Source organism: Glycine soja, chromosome 10 (genome assembly GCF_004193775.1).
Source record: "Glycine soja cultivar W05 chromosome 10, ASM419377v2, whole genome shotgun sequence".
Taxonomy (NCBI): domain Eukaryota; kingdom Viridiplantae; phylum Streptophyta; class Magnoliopsida; order Fabales; family Fabaceae; genus Glycine; species Glycine soja.
This window is the reverse complement of record NC_041011.1, coordinates 13,451,136-13,460,982: the sequence shown is the minus strand read 5'-3', so window position 1 is coordinate 13,460,982 and position 9,847 is coordinate 13,451,136. Positions and strand designations below refer to the sequence as shown.

Sequence of the window (9,847 nt, the reverse complement as noted above, 5' to 3'; positions counted from 1 at the left end):
TTTTTTATTTTGGTAATTGACATTTGATTTTTTTTTGTTTTAGGTATTTGTCGATTGTTATTAGTCTCATTTCATTCGGTCATGATGTGACAAAAAAAATATTATATCATTATTGTCAAAGTGAGACTAACAATAAATATCAAAAACAAAAAAAGTCAAATGTTGGATACTAAAATAAAATAAAAATATAATTTAGATAATAATATGAAAAAGATATATATTATAAATATAAAAAATATATTTAAATTTTTATATGATATAACATCTTGTTTATCATGTTATCACTCAATCAAGTGAGACTAACGACAAGTATCAAAAATAAAAAATTTCAAATTTCAGATACTAAAATAAATATATAAATAATTTAGGTAATAATATGAAAAAGAGGTATATTACTATTTTAACTCCAACTATAAAAACTTATATATCAAATAATATTTTTTTTAAAATTTGAAACTACTATTTTAACTCCAACTATTTTTCAGTTTCAAAAAAGCATTTGGAATATTTTTAGCACAATGCAAAAGATTACATCCAGGTAAATTTATGTTTCCCCTACACATATAAGCAATTCAACTGTATCTAGTTTTAATTACTAAGTCTCGCTGAATATCTTCATTAAGTTTTAACTTATTAAATCTTATTTAATAATTACTTTATTAAATTCATAAATACATGAGTTCTCATATATAACTAAATTAACTTGTCACCACAATAATCCAAAGTTGTACTCTCCATGCAGAAACATTGGCCACTAGGTTAACTCTCCATCATAACCTTCCAGTGCAGAAAGGCTATAAGGTCTCAGTAACTATCCGCAATACTCAACAGAGAGGAATATGTTCCAAGGATTCCACAAATGACTCCGAATGCAGCAATTGCAACACTGAGTGCAACCTGATGTTATTAGGAAAAAGAGAAGTTGAGTAAAATAGAAGGAATAGGAAAACTAATTGAGGGATTATATTGCATTATTATTCTATAATTGTCATTCAATTATATGTGGCGTTTGGTACAAAATATGCAGTTCGCAGTTTATGGCTGAAAGAAAAAACAAGACTTTAAAATTAAATTTGAAAAAAAGATATATATATATATATATATATATATATATATATATATATATATATATATATATAAATGGGTTAGGGCTAGGGTGATCTCCTCTCCTGCAAAAAATGTGATGAATATGACAGGAAAACATTTGAAGCATATGAGGAAATGGTGCATGAAGTGTCGACTATTGTGTTGAATGTAATTCAGCTGCTGATTAAAGAAACTATTGCATGTAAAATGTAATAATGCAAATTTCATTTGCTAAATATAGCTCAGTGTTGCTGGATATAGTAACTAAAGGCACAGTATTACTATTAACATCAAGTCTGAAATTATACTCTAGACTAGAAAGATTTTTTGTCATCTACAGGAAATGAAAAATACAAGATAGGCAGTACTGTTACCTGTGTCTTTGTAGCTTTTTTCCCAATAATTTTCAGAAAACATAAACTTGGCATTATCGCTGACTGAAAGAAACAGAATTCTTCAAATTAGATAGCGGTTTCATTTTAATTCCTTACAAGAAACTGAATCAATAACAGTAAGGTAAAGCACAACGAACCATAGACGAATCTAGCTCATGTCATGTTGATGCTAGCAAGCATTATGAAAAGATAAATGCAAGTTATAGACTTCAAAAAGAAATCAAGTGAAGCTTGACATGTCCTCCCCAAAAGTTTTGAGAGACCATGTCTATTTGTCAGTATGCAATAAACAGAAATTCAGATAAAAGTATGCCACAGGCGCAGATCTTGCTCTGTCACAATGCTACAAGCAGTTGAATTCTTGAATGTATGGTATGGAACTTTTAACTTTGATATGATACAACATACAAGTAATTTTTCATGCACGAATATTAAGAAAAAATGTGAAGTCAAAGAAAGCACAAGAAAGTGATATTATTTCTCCATCTTTCCTATTCTATCCACATCTGTAAATCCAAGTTATATACTAAATAATAGCAGGAAGGTGAAGATCATAAACCAAATTAACGCAGGATATGTCATCATTAAGAAAAAAAAAGATTTTTCTTTACCAACCAATGAAATTCCATGTCCTATAGAACAGAAGAGGTATTTTAGCCTTTTGTCTATCTGTCTAAGGCATGTGCATGCATGGTTCGAAGTTACAATCAATAATTGGGTCCCTCCAAACAATCTTAAAAAAATTATGACTTCCTAATTTCTTACCCAAAGATTAAGCTACTGTAATAATATAAATAGCATATATGTTGATGAAGACACATACACATACAGAGAGAGAGTCAAATGCATTTCTTACCACAAGTATACTAAAGAGAGAACCAATTAAAGCCATCACAAGCCCTGAAATTATAATGAAATTATCATTAGTTTTAAAATTAAATATAGAATGTTATACAGGAGGGAGAGGGGGGGGGGGGGGGGGCGGTGGATTTGGTAAGAATTGGACTGGTTTTGGGGAGAGTACATGGCCTTCTCTAATACCAAGTTTGTAACTCATCTTCTTTCTCCCAACCACATTGATTTGTGGAGAGTATACTGAATAATACAATTCCTTTTACAGTTATACTTATTTGTTGTTCTTTCCTTTTTCTTCTCTATTAACAAGTTTGATTTTTGTCAAACAACTTCAGCTAAAAGTAAGATTTTACCACCAGGCACCAGCCATAAGAATAGGAACGGTTTATAAATGTTGGACGATTAAGTTCCCACAAGAGCATAAGTGTTGCTCTAACAAATGTAATTCAGAGAAAGTAAGAGTGGAATTGCAGCTAAGATGATTTGGAAATGAGAGAAGACCAGTTGGAAAAGGTGATAAGTGGAGGTTAGCTAAAGTATTATAAATAGAGGAAAACCAATAAAACATTCTAATTGAGATCACTAGTAAGTAGTAATTAACAAGTCAGGTCTAAATGACTTGTATGAAGAATTATTTTTGAGAGCATAATAGTATTTGTTTGATTCATGGAAGACCTCACCCAGTAAGAAAAGGTCCTGATTGTTGTTAAATTTAATCAAGTCAAACTAACAGGTTTTGGGCCAGTTTAACAAAGTTGACTGTTTTGGTTTCAAATCTGTGAAAAGCAAACTTCATCGCAGTTTGCTTCTTGACTGTGGTTGAGAAACAAAATATAACAAAACAAAAAGGGTGAAGAATACAACATATAAGAATTGTGAGAATACAACAAAGATTAAGAAAAATAAATAATAATAAACACAAGAATTTAATGCGGTTCGACATCTCTTACCTACGTCCACAAAACTGTCTCAAAAGTATTTTACTATCACAAAAATGATTACAAGATTGTAATTCGTCTCAAATAGTGTATTACTCTACAAACCCAAGTATCTCACTCAATAGTTACAAGAAATAATAACACTCTCACACAAAGACACTTTTCTCTCAACAAAGTAACTTTGTTTCACAATCTCTCTTCTCACACACCCTCTCTTCATGTGTTTCTTCTCCACTAATTCTCTTCTCTATTTACCGTGAAGATTGCCATCAACTATAATAAATAAGTTCTCTTGAAAGTTGAAACAAAAATAACTTTCAATGCATCCATTCAAATAAGTTTCATCTAATAAAATGCAATCTTTCATTTTACATTTAAGCCACATAAACCTTAATGATAAAAATTCAATTCTCATTATGCATGCACCTTATCTTTTGACTTGAAACTCTACGTAAACAAGAATGAAAAAGGACATATGAATTATCCGAATATATGGACAGAAAGCTACTGAAGTTCTATCATTTTCTTAAGTGGCCTCAACTAATTGGAGGTGACATTAAAATTAATGCACTAACAAATATAAAGTCTCAAACTTACCAAAAAAGGGAACTAGAAAGGCAACACAAACTGTAGATGCAACAAGTGTTGTTCTAAGAAGCATGAAGCACCAATATGAAGATGAAATTCTATCTGGCAGCAACTCCTCTAGACTCCTTGCCAGTGGGTTCATCAACAAAGCATATTTGTTACTATTAAGGAAAGCTAAACTAAAAGGATTGCTACATTTTATCAAACCATGACAAATTTTAAAACTTTCATAAGCCAAGTAGTTTTGGCAAAAAGGATATTTAGTCAATGGATTAATAACCTGAAAAAAGAACACAAAACATAAAATCAGGGGTAAAAAAAAAAGTTATTGGTCACTATAATGAAACTACAAAAATAAAAAAATAGTGCTAAGAGACCCAAAAAATCTCAAAACTCACAGTTGTCCACAATGCAACTTTGGAAGCAAATGCGCCTGGTGGCATATTCAATGTTATCTGAGACAAAGTGCCATCACCAAACATGAGATATCCCATGCTTGCAGTGCCTCCATATATCAAAACACACAAAACAAAACTGTACACAAAGAAATGAGTCGATGAATCAGAAAATAAAAAAGTAAAAAAATCAAATATGCCTTGTTTTGTCAGTGACAGATAAGTTCTTAGCTATTATACCATATTATTAGTGCTTTGGTAAATTGTTTCTTGTCAGCCATAGACTGGTAAATATTTGGGAAAACCGAATGTCCTGCAAAGCAAAATCCATAGACACCAATAGCAAATGGAATGCCATTCCATTTTACCAATTGACCCGTGTGATGGAATCCAACACTGTCTATTGTCCCAACACAAAACACGCAAATCATAATCAAAATTGTTGCAACAACCCCTCCACCTGCAGATCACAACACAAGTTACAATAAGGACATGTTAGGTAGAAAATTTTGAAAGCAAAAGGAATATTTTTTAGACTTTGAAGCACCTGATAGATAAGAGATTATACGAAGATCCTTCAGCCAAACCGTTGGGAGAATAATAAGTGCTGTCAAAACTCCAAACATATGCATAGAGTCTAACTTGAAACCACCCAAATCTAAGGATGTACCAGGAAACAGACTAGTGAGGTTATCTCCTTCCAAGGTGATGAATTCCACACAATATGACTGCAACCATTAGAAGAGAGCTTATACGTTGGTGCGGAACAACAAAATGCAGGTGTTTTCAAATGAAACGGGTAGAGCACTTCGTACTTACATATAATTCAGTGTACAAAATTATCTGCAACAAAGTAAACATAGCTTAGTAAAACATCAAAGTTGTTCATAGACAAAAATCATTATATCTCAAGCATTCTTTCTTACTACTATGATGTGGATTTAGATTAAACAACAGAAATAAATCATGCTATGGTCTAATTTGCAAGAGCCCTAATACATATAAAGATCAAAGGTCAAAATCTCAAAATGAACCAAAACCATCTAAGACCATGCTAATAGAACAAAATCAGAATGATCATTTGGCAAGAACCAATTAATACTTCATTCGTCGTAACAAGCATTGCACAACAATTTTCTATTAATTTAAACAAGGAAATAAATTAACTCACCGATACAGCAATACGGCCATATCTTCCAAATGCAGCTTCTCCTACATCTGGGTAGGTAATGATTCCTTCTCTGCTTTCAAAGCAGTATCTCAGAAGGGTGGCTGTGTAACAACACATAACTGCAAAAAGAAGCATCACTGCCAAGCTCATCCACCCAGCTTGATTTACTGTAAATGGTGTAGATAGAAGGCCAACTCCAGCTATCACATTAATGCCTGCCAAGGTAGAAAAAGAAATTTGGGAAGTAGGGTCAGACTCAGACATTTGCAGACAAAAGGAAAAAAAGAAACTTTCATAAGGGGAGTGGATCTATCAGATAGAATAAAACTCCATAAACCAGTTAACAAAATTTCCAGACAAAAGAATCAAGCTCTCATAGCATGTTTTATCAAATATGTAATAACATTTATTTTTTATGTTAACAAATAGCTTCTTCTTTTTTCATTTTTCGATAAACCATCTCTGTAAGCCATAGGTTACAAGAGATTTTGATTATAAAATAAGCCAATCCATGCATACACTCAATCCCTTACATTATTAAGCAGTAAGAAAGACTGCATTAAATTACATATAATAGTAATCCCCGTTTTTTACACTACACACATTTTAAAGCAATATATGTTGCCCTGACCTTCATTAGTACATATGCATGTTTAAAAGTTCCACTGTCCAAAAAAATAAGATATATATTGCCTAATTGGAGAATTGTTTTCCATCAACTGAATTTACAATGTATATACAGAACAGAATGCACTTAACAAATTAAATGTTCACGAGCATGGTAACAGATGGCAACCAAATAACATAGTACCATTGAAAATTGTTTGAGTGAAGCTGCATCCATATCCAATAGGCAATTCTCCGGAAACAAGCCGTTCTACTGAGGCTTTCTCCCACCAAGTTGATTGTCTAATGCCTTCTGGAGCAGACAGAAAAGGTGTCTTTCCATCGATGTCTAAGTTACTCTTTGAACGATTGTCAAAACTAGAATATATAAAACTCGGCCCCCGCAGAACTGACTCAAAATTTGGAGCAGCAGCTATTGTGTAAGAATCTGTAGTCTCTCTGCCATAAGAAAGGGAATGAGGAAAAACAATAAGAGAAGAGTATCTGAGCTCATTAAGGTTACTATGAAAAAGAAAGCACAGCAGTAAACCAGATAAAACAATACTACCAAAGTAGTTTAAGCAGTTGGATGTAATAAAAATCAGCCTCACTCGTGGAAATTGTAATAAAAATCACTAACTATTATAAATTTGATGTAAGGTTTTGCCACAAGAAATTATTTTATGGTCTAGAATCATCATGTGTCTATGGTTCTAGCCAATTTCCACCTGACACAGCTGAGTTTTTTAATTTACAAGAAAAGGTTAATAAAATTTGATTATGTGTCGAGTTGAAATTGGTGGAAACCATGGACACGTTGTAGTCCCAAAATATACAATATTTTCTGGAATTGCCACATAAGAATAATCAAGCAAAAATAAAATAAAATAAAATAACTGAAATCTGAAGAAGCTAGATACGGACACCCCTACTAACACTGCAATAATAAAATCATAACTAAGGATTGTGCTATGAATTTGGTTTGAAATGGGCCCTTTAAATTAACGTACACAACAAGAGGAGCAGAAAATAGAAATCATGACATCACGAGTGACAGAAACAGAGTCAACATATTCAAATTGAATAAACCACAAGTTTCGTCCTCCAATATTACCTTCTTTCTTAAGAAAAAAAAAAACTAACCTACCCTCGTTGCCGGAAACTCCTCGCTATGCGAAGGTATGGGTAGAGTCATTGCATGCAGTCTTATCCTTACATACGCAAAGAAGCAAACCCATGACCAATTGGTCACCAAGGCTTTACTGTTGAGTCAGGGCTCATCCTCAAACTCAATATTACAAAAAAATTTCATGTATTCTTTTAGTATTGAATATTCTTTTATTTAGTCCCTAAAGTTCATGGACAAATTTGAAGGATAAAATATTCAACAATATTCAAGAAATTATTCAGCATTGTTTTTAATACTTCTAGTTCTAGGACCACTTGAGTAGGTTTCTTATTACTTCAAAGATCAAATTGATTCGAATTATTGCTAAAATGATATAATAAGGAAATGGTGAAGAGGATGATTATATATATACTTGTAACTCTGAGGCCATTGCTGAGAAGAGAAAGAGTCAGGCTGTGCTCTCCCATTCGCAGCATGCCTACCACCACCATCGTCGTCGTCGCCATCACTACTACTCTCACTCTGGTACTTCACACCTTCAATCTCCTGCTGTTCTTCGTCGACGACGGCATCTTCCTCGTCGCCATCGTAGTTCAGATCGAACAAAGGCTGATCATCGAGGTTTTTCTCCTTCTCTTTGTTGCTGCTGTCGTTACGAACCATATTGTTTTGCAACAGTATGTAGTATGCCGAGAGAGAGAGAGAGAGAGAGAGGAATAGTATAGTATAGTAATAACTAATGCTATAATGAACGAGTTAATGTAGATTGAGCATGATGGAGGGAACCACGGGATCAGCCTCAATTGGTTGAATAGTATTTGAGTGTTATAAATGCTTAGTATCGTATTAAATTTGTAGGGATAAAAAAAAAAAACGGAATGAATAAGGAAACAAGAAAACAAGAGGAGGAGACAGATGTGTGGTAGGATTGGGTGGGGTGAATGGGACAGAGAGTATCAAGAGAGAACGTGATTACGAAGGGTGGTGATAGGCGAAAGATTTTAAAGAGTTTGCATTATTATTTATCCACAATCCCAAGGTGGCGCGGGATCTGTCACCTTTTGTTTGGATCCTTAAAGTTAGAATACAACTCTCGAACTACTACGGACACTTCACTAGCAATGATTATTCAAAGAGAACATTTATGGGCATCTATAACTTTTTGAGTTTAATTCGGATGTACTGTCAATAAAAACTTTAGATACAATCGAATTTTGTTTCGAAAAAAAAAAGATAAAATTTTAGGAGGACAAAAAAATAGAAAAAATAAATTTGCAGGATGAAATTTAAACTTTTAGGAGAAAAAAAATATATTTGAGCCTTATTCTAATTATAATAAAAACACACATATGACATACCATGAATTGTAATAATATTCAAACTTTTCAAAGATGTCCCATTTTATAATTGGTCAATGGTGTAAAAATTCTTTACATTATCAATACATATCAATTTAATCTAATTTTATTTTTTATGAGTTTTATGTATTTTTTATTGGTTTAATAAATATATACAAATTTTTAAAAATATAATTTACCAATATATATATATATATATATATATGACTGTTTCAAACTTGTCGAGTAATTTTAGAGCATTTATTTAAATTTGTGTACGTATTGTTATTTTTAATTTTGTTATTTGTTCAAATTGATGTATTTTGTTATTTATTCAGATTTTAATTATGTTGTATTTATATTTAATTGATTTTTTGTAAGTGTAGTTATTTTTTTCAATGTAAAATTTTTGTTGTCAATTTTTTGTATTATATTTTATTTTACAGTATCAATGACATCTTCTTCGTCATGTTCATCTAGTATACACATTATGTCTGGTCCAATATATAGAGACGTTTTATGGATACAAACTAAGCATGTTTCAGAACATGTTTGGAATGGGGAACCAAACAGAAAATTACACATCAGATGAGTTGTCCCCATCTATCAAGGACAAGAAGAAATACCAGAGGAAATTATTCATCTACTTCGACAATCTGAATTTTATTGGATAATGAAGATGAACTACCTAAAAATAAATTCGTCACTAATTACAGCCTTGATGGAAAGATAGAGGCCCGAAACACATATGTTTCACATGAGATGTGGAGAGTGTACGATTACTCTTCAAGACGTCTCAGTATTATTAGGTCTGCGTGTTGATGGGGCATCATTAATTGGTCAGACTAATCTTGATTGGGTTGAATTGTGTGAAGAATTGTTGGGAGTCAGACCACAGGAAGGTGAACTTCAAGGCAGTGTGGTCAAATTAAGTTGGCTGGCTTACCATTTTTCACAAATAAATATCCATGACGGTAACGTAGAATAATTACAAAGATTTACCCGTGCACGGATCCTTAGATTCATAAGCAACATATTGGCAATGATGATCTAATAGTTTTTCGTCGCAAATTGGATATCATGAAACGACATGAGGTAAGAAGATCATTATGTATTCGTTAAATAATAAATAAAATGTCATGTTTAAGTCAAAATTAACAATTGTGTTATTGTATGCAGTTTCTGTGGGACCCTTACACAACAACTGTTATGTCGATGTTGCCTCGCATTTGTTTGGTTGGTAGTGTGGCGTGGTACGCAGTGGTGCCACTCATTTGTTTCCATGTTGTAGAGTGACACCAACCCGATAGAGTGTTGTGACAATTTGGAATGCAACAACCTATTCTG

The 9,847-nt window shown here is 32.6% G+C and overlaps 1 protein-coding gene across 1 annotated transcript; it reads right to left on the bottom strand.

Annotated features, from left to right (window-relative positions):
- Nucleotides 1-614: 614 nt before the first annotated feature.
- Nucleotides 615-7,994, bottom strand: LOC114369921 (amino acid transporter AVT1A-like). The gene is made up of 12 exons (XM_028327202.1): nt 7,576-7,994; nt 6,240-6,493; nt 5,429-5,643; nt 5,077-5,100; nt 4,805-4,985; nt 4,498-4,717; nt 4,261-4,396; nt 4,123-4,142; nt 3,872-4,017; nt 2,338-2,381; nt 1,461-1,523; nt 615-897 (listed from the first exon to the last, which is right to left on the bottom strand). The coding sequence occupies exons 1-12, from the start codon at nt 7,824-7,826 to the stop codon at nt 805-807; spliced, it is 1,647 nt and encodes a 548-aa protein (XP_028183003.1). The 5' UTR covers nt 7,827-7,994; the 3' UTR covers nt 615-804.
- Nucleotides 7,995-9,847: the final 1,853 nt, after the last annotated feature.

What these genes read in the sequence shown, in the direction of transcription:
- LOC114369921 (XM_028327202.1), bottom strand. Translation starts at nt 7,826, where the DNA reads ATGGTTCGTAACGACAGCAGCAACAAAGAGAAGGAGAAAAACCTCGAT. An exon ending in CAATGGCCTCAGAGTTACAA is followed by an intron (nt 6,494 to 7,575) that starts GTATATATATAA and finishes TTCTTATGGCAG; the next exon opens with AGAGACTACAGATTCTTACA. An exon ending in ACCAAAGCACTAATAATATG is followed by an intron (nt 4,397 to 4,497) that starts GTATAATAGCTA and finishes CTTTGTGTACAG; the next exon opens with TTTTGTTTTGTGTGTTTTGA.